Source organism: Nomascus leucogenys, chromosome 16 (genome assembly GCF_006542625.1).
Source record: "Nomascus leucogenys isolate Asia chromosome 16, Asia_NLE_v1, whole genome shotgun sequence".
Taxonomy (NCBI): Eukaryota; Metazoa; Chordata; class Mammalia; order Primates; family Hylobatidae; genus Nomascus; species Nomascus leucogenys.
In genome coordinates this window covers 22,313,252-22,331,100 of record NC_044396.1, presented here as the reverse complement: position 1 = coordinate 22,331,100, position 17,849 = coordinate 22,313,252, and the positions used below count along the sequence as shown (strand labels likewise).

The 17,849-nt window shown below is 42.1% G+C and overlaps 1 protein-coding gene across 1 annotated transcript in view; it reads left to right on the top strand.

The window, feature by feature from the left end:
• The window catches only part of CA13 (carbonic anhydrase 13), a 35,469-nt gene extending 18,407 nt beyond the window's left edge, over positions 1-17,062 (top strand). Inside the window, exons 4-7 of the mRNA XM_003269513.3 lie at positions 2,538-2,633; positions 3,827-3,889; positions 4,402-4,557; positions 16,807-17,062. Coding sequence (XP_003269561.1) covers positions 2,538-2,633; positions 3,827-3,889; positions 4,402-4,557; positions 16,807-16,926 — 435 coding nt within the window. The 3' untranslated portion in view covers positions 16,927-17,062. The remainder of the gene's footprint in view (positions 1-2,537; positions 2,634-3,826; positions 3,890-4,401; positions 4,558-16,806) is intronic.
• Positions 17,063-17,849: the final 787 nt, after the last annotated feature.

The following is a 17,849-nucleotide window of genomic DNA, read 5'->3' as shown; positions in this document are numbered from 1 at the left end:
TATGATGGTTTATAATATTACAGAGAGATTAAAGTGATCTAAATCAAGAAACGTTTTATCCCAAAAGTTAGGCATCTACAAACTAGGCTAATTGTCCATTCTGTGTTTGGAACTTTATCTAATGAAAGTTTAGGCAGAATATATAGCAAGCATTTTAAATATGTAGCTAATAATGAAACTGATTTCAACATTCATCATGGATTTTTGGCATAGTATTTGGCAGTATATTTTGCATACCACTAATATGCAATTTGAAACTGCTAAATTTTAATATTATTGTTTAGAAATTAGTTGCCAGTAGAGAAGAATCTAATTTTCATTTTTGTAGTGGTTACAATTTCTTGTCATTCAGTTCAAATCACTGCACTTGTCATTGTTAGGAAATGTGAGTTTGCTATTTTTTTAATGTTTTAATTAAAATACAAATGCTAATAGAAGTGGTATCAGTTCCTCTGTGAAGGTATTGCTACCAGTTAAGTAAGGTGTGTAGGAGAGAAAGAAAAATATTTTCTTGGCCTAGTTTCCCATCATAGTTTAAATAGTTGTACTTTTAACTAGCAGAAGGATGGTTATATATAGGATACATATACGTCCATTCATCTCTCTTTAGTTACACATTCATTTTTTAATCAGTTCTGGTTGTGATCCTAACGAAGTCATTCTATATCTTTCTCTCTTTGGTCTCATCTCTTACTGAGAGAACTGGTGCACTGGCACGGAGCCACTTAAAACAATTTTAACATCCTTATCAGCCCTTCCCTGACAGTGAATGTCATCTGTCTCATGTGAGCCAAATGAATTCTGTTTCATCACCCGGTGTTTTCAGGTTTCTTTCCTCCCCCAACTATCTCACACCAACTTGGAACATGGCACTACAGGAATCCACTTTTATATTACTTGCCTGATATTGCACAGTCTTCCTTGATTGTTTGTGGATGGTGCACTGTTTTATAGTTGACTGTTTATGGTAATTGTTATCTATCCAGAAATTATCTCCTATAAATTGCCTGTAAGACATGGAGTTATATTTAAAGGATGGGATAAACATGTATTTGAATATGCTAAATCCTCTCTGTAACAGTCAGCTAGAAAGATGATTTGGGCATGAAGGCTCACATAAGTATTTCCTCCCTGATAAACCAAAGGGATTCATTAGAAGGAGATCTTGTCTGAAGTCATTCCCTCATATCAGGTCCTCGGACACCATGGCTTGATCACCATTTATGATTGTAGCTAAATCTTTTGGGCATGTCGCATTGCCCTTTGGCTTCTGTCTCAGTTTGTCCTTTTGGAGAAGACTCCCCAAAAGTGGTTTTCTCCTTTATCGTTATTCTGAAATCTTTCACACTTGTGGGTGTGTTCGAGATACTGTATTGCTTGCAATGGTAAAACATTTAGGATACCTTTTGGTGTTGCATAAGGCCACTTGCATATGAGTAGAGTTGTGAGGGGTGGGTGAAGTCTGTTTTCCAGAGTTCCAGGCCCCCCACCTCCTTCCCTTCTCCCCTGTTTTATCCCCCTCCTTAGTAGCACCAGCTACCCTCCCATTTTCTACCTCTTTTTCCCCCATTGAAACCTGCTCTCAGCAAAGTATCTAAACATATTCATAGAATGTGGTAAATGTATCAAAATGATAAGCATTTTTATGTGTGAGATGACAAATATGTTAGTTTGATTTAATCATTCCACATTTACACATATATTAAAACATTACATTGTGCCCCATAAATGTATGCAGTTATGATTTGCCAATTAAAAATGCTCTTAATAAAAAAGTTTGAATGCTACTTAACATGATAAGGAGACTTTGTGTTTTCAAGCCATAAATAGTCTTAAAATGACAGGTAGTAAACATTTAACTGGGCAGTTTTAGAAACAGCCTCACTGTCCTTGGTAGCGGGATTGTCCTGGAAAACCTACTGGGTAGGAGGTTGACTTCTCCACCCACCTGTGAGCTCAGGCCTCTTCCATGGACTTTATTGCCAGCCGGGATCTGATCTGAGGCTGCTCCATTGCAGTCTCATCTGTGGAAGACATGGAGGAGCCTCCAGTTACTTGGGAGCAATGGCTGGAGTTTGTTAGGGCTGGAGGGGCTGTGAAGGATATTCAAGGCTTTTTTAAAAATTTATTTATTTTCTGAGACGAATTCTCGCTCTCTCGCTCAGGCTGGAGTGCAGTGGCGCAATCTCAGCTCACTGCAACCTCCACCTCCTGGATTCAAGTGATTCTCCTGCCTCAGCCTCCCAAGTAGCTGGGACTACAGTCATGTACTACCATGTACCGCTAGGATGCTTAAGGCATTCTACACAGTCTTTAATATAGTGCACCACAGGCTAGTTAAGTGACTGTGATCCTTCACTGCATGAACTTTCACTTTCGGACAAAACTAAATAAGAGGATTCTGTCCAAGATTCTTGTGATAAATACAGTATACGTAAGTATACAGCACCAGAAAATTTGTAAATGTTTTATTTGCATTTATGTTTTTCAGGATGTCTAACAAAACATTCCTACTATGTTGTATATCTCCCTTTCAGCTCCATGTTGTTCATTGGAATTCAGACAAATACCCCAGCTTTGTTGAGGCAGCTCATGAACCAGATGGACTGGCTGTCTTGGGAGTGTTTTTACAGGTAAGAATCTACTGTTTTCATTTTAAATGATCAGCCTTGTTGAAGAAAGAGCTTCAGTCACGAAGTAGACATTCAACCATCTTGTTTAATAGTAAATTCATTTTAGGTGTAGCATTTTCCTTTTGAAATGAATATTTAAAAATTATATATTCATTTAGGAGCATTGTCTCATAAATCTTCTTATTGTCCATTGATCATTTTTATGTGAATAACAATAGCAGCATCAACATCAAGAATAGCAGCAGAAATAACAACTGAGATACTGGAAGAAAACATTTATTCTGGGCTCTTCCTAATTGTATACTATTTAGGACAGAATAAAGTTCAAGCTCCTGATTCTTGAAACACTCATCTCACCACAATGACATATTGTCCCAATGTGCTCGCTGGTTTTTAAAAAAATTTTTTTGTATTTCCTTTAATATTCACATGTGGTTAGACAATTATTGTCATCATACCTGGGAACAGGTTGGGCTTCTCACCTCCCTCTGCCTCCACATTCTTGTAGGCGTGCCCCTTTGTCACACCCCATACTCTCCATGTGTTGTAACTCATGAACAGAGAATGCTTCCTGGATGACAACAATTCCTTGCCTTTGGATACCAAGTAGGGGTGGTTGCAGCAGGATCCGGGTGCTTTAAAACCTTCAGGTAGATTCAGAACACCTGTAATAATGAAAAGAGGATCATTTATGTATCTGTAACTTATGATGAGTTTGCTTATGATGATATATTCCCTTGATTTGGGATCTCAAATCATTTTAGGCTGCAAGTGTGAGATGTTTGCATCTAGTATTTTGATGCCACCATTGTCCATTTGAATTGAGGGGCTGACTGTTACATCTAGCTTAGTAGTGCAGGTTATTTGTTAGACTGTCTTATGCAAAGCTTCTCCAAGTTAACCTACATCTTAAACACTGATAAAACTTAACAAATATTAAGCTGTTACTATTAGTTTTGGGACTAAGCTGAAAGTTCAGTACAGGAACCCTGTAATATTATCTTTTTGTTCAGATCCTTCTGGCATGATAAGGCCGGCAGGTAAAAGAGAAGCTTTGTTATAGAACAATCACTGTATGTTCTGTGCCGGCTAAGGTTTTTTTTTAAAAATAATTTTAAAATAGTGGCTGAAATTGAGTGATTCAGACTTGATCTGCTACAGTAACCATTTCTTTTGAAATTTCATGTTTTTAGATTGGTGAACCTAATTCCCAACTGCAAAAGATTACTGACATTTTGGATTCCATTAAAGAAAAGGTAAAATGAATTACTATTTGGTGATAATTAACATATTTCATGTTCTCTCCCACAGTCTCTTATCTCCCTTTAAAGACTTAGACATATGCTGCCTGCTTTGAAGTTTGCAACATACTTGATGAAAAAAAGCAGAAGTAACCTATTACCACTTATCTTTTGAATGTAAAGGTCTTAAATTACCTAAAATAAACATGAATAAATATACTTATGCATAATTAGTCTCTGGTATTATATTACAGAGTAAGCCTTTAATTGTAACACATTTAAGGGACCACTTATATTAAAACAAACCTTATGCTTCTTAAATAAATCTGTATGTTACTTTATCTAAAATTTTTAAGATGAGGATAGATGCTTTTTTAAAGATACTAAAGGAAGATATTAGATAATTCTAGATGCAGATATTCTATATTGTTTATGGAATTATAATGGATGTGCATGGATGTATGTTTTTTGAGGTCTATGTAAAGCTATCCCATTGTAATTTGTGGGAATTCTGTATGTTCCCCCAGGGTAAACAAACTCGATTCACAAATTTTGACCCATTATCTCTGCTTCCACCATCCTGGGACTACTGGACTTATCCTGGTTCTCTTACAGTTCCACCTCTTCTTGAGAGCGTCACATGGATTCTTTTAAAGCAACCTATAAACATCAGCTCTCAACAGGTACATAATCTCTTCCAGGTTGATACTGATTCCCTCAGAGGAAACTGGGCTTTTTTTTTTTTTTTTTTTTTCAACCCTGACCTTAATTTCTGCTGTGTTTTGAAGTCTGTGTTTTCTCTTTATTCATCAGATGGGTGGTTGGGCTAGATGAGATCTATGTCCCTTTCGTATTTGACCTGTGATTTATTTGCCACTTCTTAGAAATGTACATAGCGACACTGATGAAAGTGAAGCATCATTTTGAGCACTATAATCATTTGCTTTTGTTTTGTTGCTATTTGTTTGATACGGGGATATAAACAGGCTGACATACGAACAAAAAATGGGGATATAAACAAGCTGAGATACAAACAAAAAAATCAGAGAGGCTACTTATAGAAGGTGACATTTTTCTTTCTGACCTTAGTCTCCACACCTGCTTTTATAAATTTCCAAGTGAAACTTGAGGTCAGTGATCGGTGCGGTGGCCTAAGAAATGTGTGCCTGCTAAGTGTACGAAGTTGTTGTTTTGTACACTTAAAAGCTAGTTAAGTGGGTAGGCTGGGCACAGTGGTTCCTGCTTGTAATCTCAGCACTTTGGGAGGCTGAGACGGGTGGATCGCTTGAGCCCTGGAGTTCGAGACCAGCATGGGCTACACAGTAAAACCCTGTCTCTACAAAAAATACAAAAATTAGCCAGCTGTGATGGTGCATGCCTGTAGTCCCAGCTACTCGAGGGGTTGAGGTGGGAGGATTGCTTGAACCTAAGAGGCGGATGCTGCAGTGAGTCAGGATCATGCCGCTGCATTCCAGAGCAAGACTTTGTCTTAAAAAATGTTTTTTTGTTAACAGGGTAGATCTCATTTAAGTGTTCTTACTGTAATTATAAGAAGAGGAAAGAGAGAGAAAGGGGAGGGGAGTGAGAGGGAGAGGAGGAATTATTGATCTTTTGGCATTTGTTGACAAAAACTTATGTTGCGCTGTCTGAGGGGCTTAATGCTTAAGCATTTGCAGAGAGGCTGTGGGGAGGCTCTTTTTGTATAGACATCTACTCACTCATTCTTCTGTTAAATGCTAATGGAGCTTCCCCTGTAGGCCAAGAGTCGGCCAGACTCAGGATATCCAGTTTGTCACCCAGGCTGGTGTGGAGTGGGTGCAACCATACCTCACCCCAACCTTGAACTCCTGGGCTCAAGCCATTAATCTTCCTGCCTCAGCTTCCCGCCTCAGCTTCCCATGTAGCTGGAACTACAGGTGCATGCCACCATGCCTGGCTTATGTTTTTGAAAAATTTTGCGTAGACAGGGTCTTGCATTATTGCCCTAGCTGGTCTTGAAGTGATCCACTTCTGCCCTCAAATGATCCTCCTGCTTTGGCCTCCCAAACTGCTAGGATTACAGGCATGAGCCACTGCGCCTAGCCAGGATACCCAGTCTTTAATGTTCAGAAACTGTGCTTGGAGCACTGAACCATGGGGCTGGCCAATCTGACGGGTGGATGCTGTGTGTTCTTGGATGCTGTACTTCTTCATTGGTTTTGTTTTTGTTGTTCTTTTTGAATTAGATGCAATATCTTAGCATGAACATGGTCTAGTAATTTTTGCAGCTAATAAAGTACACATGTACTGGGCTTGCCCGCCTGCCTACCTGTTTATTTTTCCTCCTAATGATACCAGCGCTGGCCCACCTTTACTGAGATCATTTCCGGCAGCATTTCCCCTTGGGGCATTGAACACATCCTTCTTTCTGTTGGGTGCTTCTCCTTGTTGACCTTGTCTTTACGATTAAAGGCAAATAATAACCTAGTATATACTTTTTAAAACATTTTACAAAGGTCTATGTAGAAATCCAGAGCTTGACTGACATGAAAACTACTGTGAATTTTTTCTATCATTGTATCATGAGAAAAATGACCTGTTACTAATTCTGAGTCCTTAATAAGGGAATTCATTTTTCTCCCTCTCACATGCTAAATGGTTTACTTTTATATTTCTTTATTAAATTTGAAATGAATAATATTAAGAATGAATAAATTATAACATCAATGTAGTTAATAAGGGAATCATGTTTTCCCTCATATTTCAAGGACACTGTTATTTCTTAAAGCCACTTGGAAAATAACTTTTTGTTTAGTTTTTTTTGTTTTCAATCCACCAGTGATTTGGAAGAGAATATATCAAAATATATAGTTTAGTTCCTTAAAAATAATAAAATTAACCTTATTAAAAATATCTACCTGCAAGTTTAGGAATTATGACTGCCTAGCTGTGAATTCACTACTTTGTCTTATTTGAGGCTCAGTGGATTACTATTATTAATGTGGTTTTTATGCAGAGCAGTATATAAAATAATAGCTGTGTTTTAGAGCTCTGAAGTGATTGTTAATTCACTTTGGAGCATTCACTTAAATCTCCTATAGTAGGAACACTTTCACATATTTTTGTTTTTAACCAAATCGAGAAAGTTATTTGAGTAACAATTCAATTTATTAAAATCTGATATTGTGGTGGTTTTAAAAGTTAAAGAATAAAGCAAAAGAAAAAAAATTCAGTCCCAGTCTAACCAGGAAAAAATATCAGGCAAAACCCAGTCAGGGGACATTCTATAAAACAGTCAGTATTCTCAACGTCATTAAAACTGCCAAGGTCATCAAAAACAAGGTAAATCTGAGACGCTGTCACAATCAAGAAATGCCTAAGGAGATATGAATACTAAGTGTAGTGTTTTCCGGATTTTTTCCTCGGGTTTTCTCCACAATTTCTTGCCAAGTCACAGTTTGACCTAAGGGGCAAATCAGATGTTTTTCATTTTCTTTTTCTTTATCTAAGTCCATTTTTCTCTCTCAGAGTCACTCATTGAGGACTAAATTCTTAACTGCCATGCCAGTGAGTAGATAAATGTACTGTTTTCTGATCCTTTTGAAGACAAATCTGTCATTTTCTCTGGAGGGCCAACTTCTCTTGCCAAGTCTCTTTGGGTTATCCTAAATCATCAAAATTGGGTTACTTAGCTGAAATTCAATGTGCAAAATACTTGGCTTTGTTTCTTCTCTCCTTTTAAAGAAAAACAACTCTTTTTTGCTTATTATGATATTATTTGCATGCAGTGAAACTCATGAATTTTAAGTGCATGGTTGCTGATTTTGGTAACTGTGTATAGACATGCTACAACTACTACAATCAAGATACCGTTCTCAACCACCACGGTGGCTCACACCTCTAATCCTAGCATTTTGGGAGGCCAAGGCGGGTGGATCACCTAAGGTCTGGAGTTCGAGACCAGCCTGGTCAACATGGTAAAACCCCATCTCTACTATAAATACAAAAATTAGCCACACGTGGTGGTGCGTGCCTGTAATCCCAGCTACTCAGGAGGCTGAGGCAGGAGAATCGCTTGAACCCGGGAGGCAAGGTTGAAGTGAGCCCAGATTGCGCCACTGTACTCTAGGCTGGGTAACAGAGCAAGACTCCATCTCAAAATAAATAAATAAAAGATAGAGATCTCAGCCAAAAATTTTCTGGTGCTCTTTTGCAGTCCTTCACCTTCTTCACCATAGTCCTAGGCAACAACTGATGTGCTGTCACTAGAATTTAAATGAGTCATACAGTAGATTTTTGTGTTTGAGTTCTTTTACTGGTATAATCTTTTTAAGATTCACCCATTTTATTTTATTTTTTTCCTGAGACAGAGTCTGGCTCTGTTGCCCAGGCTGGAGTGGAGTGGCGAGATCTTGGCTCATTGCAACCTCTGCCTCCCAGGTTCAAGTGATTCTGCTGCCTCAGCCTCCTGAGTAGCTGGAACTACAGGCATGCATCACCACACCCAGCCAATTTTTGTATTTTTAGTAGAGATGGGGTTTCACGATGTTGGCTGGGCTGGTCTTGAACTCCTGGCCTCAAGTGATCTACCCATCTCGGCCTCCCAAAGTGCTGGGATTACAGGTGTGACCCATGGTACCTGACCCATTTCATTAATTTTTATTACTGTGTAATATTACATGGTATGGATATATTATATTTTTAAAAAATATATTTCACAGTTGATGGCTTGCTTTTAATTTTTGGCCATTATGAATAATAGCAATCCATATATGGATATTAGGAGTAATTTGCTCACTTTTGTGTGGACACATTTTTATATGTCTTGTGTCAATATCTAGGACTGGAATTACTAGGTCATGTTTGTTTAATTTTGTAAAGTAGTATTATATTGTTTTCTTTTTTTTTTTTCTGAAGGAGTCTCGCTTTGTTGCCCAGGCTGGAGTGCAGTGGTGTGATCTTGGTTCACTGTAACCACCACCTCCCGGGTTCAAGAGATTCTCCTGCCTCAGCCTCCTGAGTAGCTTGGATTACAGGCACTCGCCACCACACCCAGCTAATTTTTGTATTTTTAGTGGAGACAGGGTTTCATCACGTTAGCCAGGCTGGTCTCGAACTCCTGACTTCAAGTGATTTGCCCGCCTTGGCCTCCCAAAATGCTGGGATTATAGGCATGAGCCACTGTGCCCAGCTGAGTAAAGTACTACTGTATTGTTTTCTAAAGTGGCCATGTCATATTAAATTCCCAGCAGCAACATATGAGATTTCTAGTTGCTTCATACCGCTGCAAGCATTTGGCATTGTCAGTTTTTCTAACTTTAGGTATTCTAGTGGGTATGTGTGATTTTAATTTGCATTTATCTAGTGACCAATGATTTTGAACATTTTTATATGCTTATTGGCTATGTATGTATCTCCTTTTGTTAAGTATCTGTTCAAATCATCTGTCCATTTTTACATTGGGTTGTTTGCAAGAGTTCTGGATAACAGCTCTTTTCAGGTTGGGCGCAGTGGCTCACTCCTATAATCCCACTGAAAGATTCTCCCCGGGGCCTGAAAGCTTAAGGGAATGAATAACTTTTCCCTCCTCAGGCCCAGTCCCAAGGCGCAAGGCCACTTGCTCCAGCAGCATGCGTCAGCAAGATAGCAGAAGCAGGAAGAGAGCTGGCCAGAAGACACATACCCCTGAAGACCGAGAGGGAGGCAGTCCAGGTACTATGTAGCAGTCAGATCAGACTGGGACACTTCCTGTTTACAGAGGACTGTAAAACCCCTGCCCCGTCCTCACTTTGGGCTGACGCCATAGGCCTCAGCCTGTCTGCCCCCAGGGATGCAAGGCTCTTGTATTGGTTCGAACCCCGAGAGCGTGCCAACAGACAACACGAGGTGGTGTGCAGCAACACACTGTTCTAATGAGTGCCTGGGTGCAGACGGGCTGAGGTCTAAAATGGCGTCAGCACCAAGTGAGGACAGGGCAGGCAGGCATTTTATAGTCTCTTGTAAACAAGAAGTGTCTCAGTCTGATGTAACTGCTGCGTAGTACCCGGACGGCCTCCGTCTCGGTCAGGGGATATGTGTCTTCCGGCCAGCTCTCTTCCTGCTTCTGCTATCTTGCTGACGCACACTGCTGGCACCAGTGGCCTTGTGCCTTGGGACTGAGCCTGAGGAGGGAGAAGTTATTCACCCCCTGCCCAGCTTTCAGGCCCCGGGGAGAATCTTTCATTCCTGTCTATTTGGTTATAGAAAAAAGGAAAAGGGATGACTTTCTCAATAACTACTTCAGGCGTGACATGGGGTGGCACGAGCACCTTGGAAAAAGAAAAACTTAATTTTTGGGGTATTCTTGAGAGACGGGTTGGTATCCATCATGTCGCTGTAGGAGGAGCGTCATCTGGATTGTTTGGTGGCTATTGGGATAACACAGGGGAGAAACAGGAGGAACCCAATGATGAAGATTACTGTCCCTACCAGTGTTTTAAATCCTCCTAAATCAGAGAACCACCCTCCTAGAAGGTTTATTGGGTCCCTTCCCTTCCAGGTTTGGACTGATACATGGGCTACTTTTCTGATGTTTGAAGCGATTTCTAGAACTGCTTTTCTGTTATCATCTATGTTAAGACAGCAATTAGAGATATTAAACTTACCATAGACCCCACCTTCTTCTGCTAATAAGTAGTCTAGTGCTAGCCTGTTTTGAAAAATTGCCACGCGCGTTTGGTTTTGTTGCGAGAGCATTTCTATGGCTGAGGCGGTTTGGTTGCTGATTATCTTTAGAACAGCTGGTAGTCTAATTGTTCTATTTAGCATATATATATGGAAGTGCAATAACCCCATGAACCATCCTCAGCCCAAGTGGCAGGACCATAATATTCGATGATCCGTTGCGGAGGCCACTCGTCCTCTTGCCATCTTTGGCTCCCTTCTACCTCCAAGGATCGTTTTTCTCTGGTTAGGTTATCATACACAGGGACTCCGAGGGTGTTGCCCGCCTGCTTTGAAAGTAAAAAGAATCCAGGTTTAATTGTGCCTAGGAAGCAAGTACCGTGCCAGGGATAAGGTAGCCACGAGTATGCCTGGGTTCCACATAGCCAAAGGAATCCGTCAGGGGCAATCCACTGGAGGCTGGTGTTCATAGGATTGTCCCACAGTGCACTTAGGCTGGGGTATGCGGCATAAGGGTTTGTACAGTATGAGGCCTCTTTTGACAAGACATAATTGAGGTAGCTTAAGTTAGAAGGAGACCAAGCTCCGTAGGGTAATTCTGGCCACCTCTCTGCTATGGAGGCATTGACTGTTAGGGTTTGGTGACAGGGGCTTTCACCTACGGCGTGATGAGTTTTATCATTCCATTTGCGGGATATGCACACCGTCCCTTTACTGGAAGTGTCCAGATCTATGGGCACTCCTGATGTGTCTGGAATTGGTGGGTTCTTGGTCTCACTGACTTCAAGAATGAAGCCGCGGACCCTCGCGGTGAGTGTTACAGCTCTTAAGGTGGCACGTCTGGAGTTTGTTCCTTCTGATGTTCGGATGTGTTCGGAGTTTCTTCCTTCTGGTGGGTTCGTGGTCTCTATGGCTCAGGAGTGAAGCTGCAGACCTTCGCGGTGAGTGTTACAGTTCTTAAGGCGGCGCGTCTGGAGTTGTTCGTTCCTCCCAGTGGGCTTGTGGTCTCGCTGGCTTCAGGAGTGAAGCTGCAGACCTTCGCGGTGAGTGTTACAGCTCATAAAAGCAGTGTAGACCCAAAGAGTGAGCAGTAGCAAGATTTATTGCAAAGAGAGAAAGAACAAAGCTTCCACAATGTGGAAGGGGACCGAGCGGGTTGCCACTGCTGGCTCGGGCAGCCTGCTTTTATTCTTTTTTTTTTTTGAGACGGAGTCATGCTCTGTCCCCCAGGCTCGAGTGCAGCCCACGTCCTGCTGATTGGTAGAGCCGAGTGGTCTGTTCTGACAGGGCGCTGATTGGTGCGTTTACCATCCCTGAGCTAGGTTCTCCACGTCCCCATCAGATCAGTTAGATACAGAGTATCCACACAAAGGTTCTCCAAGGCCCCACCAGAGCAGCTAGATACAGAGTGTCGATTGGTGCATCCACAAACCTCTAGCTAGACACAGGGTGCTGATTGGTGTGTTTGCAATCCCTGAGCTAGACATAAAGGTTCTCCACCAGACTCAGGAGCCCAGCTGGCTTCACCCAGTGGATCCTGCACGGAGGCTGCAGGTGGAGCTGCCTGCCAGTCCCGCGCCGTGCGCTCACACTCCTCAACCCTTGGGTGGTTGATGGGACTGGGCACTGGTGGCGCTCGTCGGGGAGGCTCGGGCTGCACAGGAGCCCATGGAGGGGGTGGGAGGCTCAGGCATGGTGGGCTGCAGGTCCCGAGCCCTGCCCCGCGGGAAGGCAGCTAAGGTCCGGTGAGAAATCCAGCACAGTGCCGGTGGGTTGCCACTGCTGGGGGACCCAGTACACCCTCCGCAGCCGCTGGCCTGGGTGCTAAGCCCCTCATTGCCAGGGGCCAGCAGGGCCGGCCGGCTGCTCTGAGTGGGGGGACCCGCCAAGCCCACGCCCACCCGGAACTCCAGCCGGCCCGCAAGCCCGTGCGCAGCCGGGGTTCCCGCCCGCGCCTCTCCCTCCACACCTCCCTGCAAGCTGAGGGCCAGCCAGAAAGGGCTCCCACAGTGCAGCAGTGGGCTGAAGGGCTCCTCAAGTGCCACCAAAGTGGGAGCCCAGGCAGAGGAGGTGCCGAGAGGGAGCGAGGGCTGTGAGGACTGCCAGCATGCTGTCACCTCTCACTGAGGAGTGAAAGTGAGGCTGGAGTTTTGGGATGCTAGTAAGGGGGAATGTCTATCCCATACCATGGCCACTGTTCACTCATACGGGCTCCCCCGCATACCCAGCAATTGGACATATTAATGGTAAGCACGATGCGTTCTCCTAGAGCTACAAACAGGTTTTTTCCTGCCTTGGGAAGGGATACGTCTGCTTGTAGGGATGGAAATGCCACGGGTGATTTTGGAGGGGAGTTGTTGGCTTTTGTTTTGGCCATAATCTATTCTCCCTTTATATCCTCTAGCACTTGAGTTTTTACTCCCCATTGTCCAATTTTGGTGAAGCAAAGCCACTGCTTACCTTTTGGACATATAGTCCCTTACGACTGCCAGATTTTCCGAGATTTTTTACTTTATATTAACTTTTCCCTGATGCAACACATTCCTCGATTAAGGTTCCATAACAGGATTTTCCTATGAGTATGGTAAGTAAAGGATTGTTGTATTTTTCCTCCGTAGTGGAAAGACTGATAACATTCACAGCAGCTCAGAGGGGCTGCTGTGGACAGTAGGGCGGGTACTGATACCAGGTGCAAGGCTCTTGTTTCGCTTCGAACCGGAGAGCGCGCCAACAGAAGGGGAGGCGGTGTGGAGCAACAGGAGGTTTTAATGAGCGCCCCGGTGCAGACGGGCTGAGGCCTAAAATGGCGTCAGCTTCAAGTGAAGACGGGGCAGGGGTTTTATAGTCCTCTGTAAACAGGAAGTGTCCCAGTCTGACGTGACTGCTGCGTAGTATCCGGTCGGCCTCCCTCTCAGTCTTCAGCGGGTATGTGTCTCCCAGCCAGCTCTCTTCCTGCTTCTGCTATCTTGCTGACGCACGCTGCTGGAGCAAGTGGCCTTGCGCCTTGGGACTGGGCCTGAGGAGGGAAAAGTTATTCATTCCCTTAAGCTTTCAGGCCCCGGGGAGACTCTTTCACTCAGCACTTTGAAAGGCTGAGACGGGAGGATCACTTGAGGCCAGGAGTTCCAGACCAGTCTGGCCAACATAGCGAAACCCTGTCTCCACTTAAAAAAAAAAAAAAAAATTAGCTGGGCGTGGGGTCGCCTGCCTGTAAACTCAGCTACTCCGGAGGCTGAGGTATGAGAATCGCTTGAACCCAGGAGGCGGAGGTTGCAGTGAGTGAAGATTATGCCACTGCAATCCAGCCTGGGTGACAGCGCGAGACTATTATTTCAAAAAAAAAAAAAGTGAATCCTTGGGCCTTATTAGAAATTCCAGTTCACAAGTTTGGGGTAGGGTCCAGGGATCTGAATTTTGAAGAATTAACTCAAAGTATTTTCGTTTAGATGCTTTGGGACCACCCCTCCCAAAACTGGCTTAGAGTGAGACATGCGTGTGGACGTAATAGATCCATCTAGGAAGATTAGTTAGAACTGGGTGGGCAAGGGGCTTGGAAGCCATGCTGACACGTTTGTTTTGGGTGCCTACAAAAATGTTAGAAATGTGATGTATTATACGGATGTATTTGGAAATGTTTACACTAAAATGATATGATGTTTGGAATTCGCTTAAAAATAGCCTAGTTTGGGTAGGATGGCAAATGGAAAGAGAGCTTTGGTGGGAGAATGGATGGAAAAATTGGCTGTGTGTTGATGATTGTTGAAGCTAGGTCATGGATTCCTGGTGATTTATGATGCTGCTTTTTCTGCCTTTGTGTACTTTTGAACATTTACGTAATAAAAAGTAAATTAAAAGGATAGGGGAAAATGGGGAAACAGAAAACAAGTTTCTCTGTGGTTAGTGCATGGCTTGTTTGTCAAGATGGCTTATTTATTGAAACTTCTCAGCTACCCTTCAAGTTTCTCATCTGTAAAATGGGATAATTATATATTATCGACAGGGGTATTTTGACTGAGGTAATGTAAAGCACTTAAGACAGTGCCTAGTCCATCATGTTCCATAACAGAACTTATTTTTATTATTACTTAATTTTGGCAGGCAGTGGAGTGCTATCAAAGAGGTTTGAGCATGAGAGTGACATAAAGCTGTTTACAGAAGGATAGAAGAGTATTTCAGCTTATTGGAGTTGCTACACAATGAAATTAAAATTTCAGTATTAGAGTCAAGGAAACCAGCAAAACAGGTCATACCTGCTTCAGCCTCAAGGCTGAACTGGGAATATTTCTACTGGGAACCTGTAGGTACTGAGTCAGCCTTAGTGACAGAGGGGCAGCATTGCTGCCTGAATAAAGCCTGGAACCACACAAAGGGATAAGACTGGTGGGAACCAGCCAGGGATGTGCGTTTTAAGGCCAGGGCAGTAGTGGAGGACACCCAGAGCCAACAGAAGCAAATCTGAGTGGGGACTGGCAAATACAGGGTCGACCTAGCTGGGCCAAATGATTGTGAGACCCAGTTATAGGGGAAGGGGTTTGGCAAGACATCAGGACAGGTCTACGGACTCTTAACAAAATACACAGGCTGGTCAGAGAAAGAGCTGAAGTCAGATCCAATTCTAGACTGGTGAGCTGAAAGTGCTGCTGGGACAGGGAGCCATGATCAACTTCCAGAAGGGTTGAACAGGGGCAGGAGCTAGGGTTGTGGGAGAAAAATAAAGCCAACGTCTTCAGAAGAATCAGCGGTATCACTGTGGAGGCAGGTTGCTTGATGAGGCCTGTAGACCCATGCTTTAATTCAGGACACAGCCACCTGGAATGACCACTCCAGACAGACCTGGATTGTTATGATCTGCAGAAGGCTAGGTATCTTTCCTGTGGTCTCAGAGGTTAGATTTTATTAGCCTTTGCTATTTCACTTGACCAGAGATTCTCTTAAGCCTCATGTGGTTTTAGCTATAATTATCTGGTCTAATGAAACATGAGTAATAGTACGTTGTAAACATTTGTCTCCTTCCCATATCTGTACTTAAAAAAAAAAAAAACTCAAAATGGCCGGGTGCAGTGGCTCCCGCCTGTAATCCTAGCACTTTGGAAGGCTGAGGAGGGCAGATCATGAGGTCAAGAGATCGAGACCATCCTGGCCAACATGGTGAAACCCCATCTCTACGAAAAATACAAAAATTAGCTGGGCATGGTGGCACGTGCCTGTAGTCCCAGCTACTTGGGAGGCTGAGGCAGGAGAATTGCTTGAACCTGGGAGGTGGAGGTTGCAGTGAGCCGAGATCCTGCCATTGCACTCCAGCCTGGTGACACAGCGAGACTCTGTCTCAAAAAACAAACAAACAAAACCCTTAAAATATCACATGTGGAAAATATGGTTGCTTGTATATATGATGGTTGATCCTATTGCCATAGAGCATGGTTATAAACTGTTGCCTGTTTCTCATAAAGGACCTCTCTCTCCTCTGCCCCCCGTCCTGGTTAGTACTGTACAAGAAACATTTTAGGCATCAGGTATTTGATGAAAACCTAAAGGATGTGAATTTGCTTGACTTTGAGATTAGATGGTTAACAAAATTTAGAGAATGTAGGTTCTCATTCCTAATAATTTGTCTTCATCAAAATAAAACAAAACAAACACCAAAGATTTACTTTTATTAATTGACAATATAATTTTGGTGCATATTTTTGAGAAGATAACATTAGTTTTAATTTTTCCAACTTTACTTTAGACCTGTACTAAATCTTAATAAATAATGTTAAACCACCAAGGGATTGTTAAACATTTATAAAACATATTTATAATAGAAAAGTTTTCAGCAACAAAAAATAGTGATGTAGGTTGATATGTATTGGCATGCAAAGATAGCTAGAATATATACTAAGTGAAAAAATTAGATTTCAAAACAGCTTATATAGTTGAGTTCATTTTTGTCATAAAATGTATGTATGTGTGTTTATAGATTGAAAAACATCGAAAAACATTCTCTGATTTCTAAATATTTACACTTTAAACCACACTCTACATGTTTCCTCTTGTTACTTTGATCATCAAATTAAAAATGCTTATACATTTAATTTTGGAACCTGTAGGTATTTGTACAGTGATGAGAATTTAGCAAAAGAATTGCTTTATTATTATTACATATGACATGTAACAGAAAATTTTCATTGCAGTATTTTTTGTTCCTGGTTATAAATATATCTTAATTCTTTATGCAGGTAATTCATTAATTCATTAATATTGGTGGGAATTTCTATGCTGAAGCTAACTCTTTTCTTCTTCTACAGCTGGCCAAATTTCGCAGTCTCCTGTGCACAGCGGAGGGTGAAGCAGCAGCTTTTCTGGTGAGCAATCACCGCCCACCACAGCCTCTGAAGGGCCGCAAAGTGAGAGCTTCTTTCCATTAAAAATTGTCACCAATGAACTCCCCCAAACATGGCTGTGGAGAGACAACGAAACAAAACAAAACACAAAAGTCTCTGCCAACAACTCCTTTGTAGAATTCTAATTTACATAAACCATTTTACTATGAGCTTCAGTGTCGCAAAGAAAACCAGATCCCTCTCTCTTTTGGTTTTTTCTAAATTTTTTTAGTGATAGAGTCTCACTCTGTCCCCCAGGCTGGAGTGCAGTGGTACAGTCTTGGCTAATTGCAGCCTCCAACTCCTAGACTCAAGTGATCCTTCCACCTCAGCCTCCAGAGTACGTAGGACCACAGGCATGCACCAGCATGCCTGGCTAATTTTTAAATTTTTTTCTTTTTTTTAGAAATGGGGTCTTGCTATGTTGCCCAGGCTGGTCTCAAGCTCCTGGCCTCAAGTGGGCCTCCTGCGTTGTCCTCTCAAAGTGCTGGGATTTCAGGCATGGGCCATCAAGCCCAGCTGGCCCAGATCTCTTTATTAACTTATCTGTCTCATATTTGCACTCATGGACAGTTACAGTAAGCATTATTTGACATATATTAAAACCCATGAAATATGTGTACTTCAACCTGCATGAAAATATGGTTAACACTGCAAACTTTAAATGTGTTAAAAATTTTATCTTGCCATAGAGACTGAATTAGTCACAGCTCTCAGTGATGTTAGGTAGAAACTTATATCTCAAATGATAGGATTGTGATGCTTTTTTTGAAACAAGTGATTCTGCTTAATATTTTGTTATTATTCCAATTCATAAACAGTAGATTATGTTTTCCTATAAGGATAATTTTTGCAATGATTATGTTGCTAACTCTCATTGCATGATACCTTTAATAAAATGAACAATATAAGAGTTAAGGGCAATGGGATAAAGCTACTTAATGTGTCTCCTCCACTGATGAAAACTA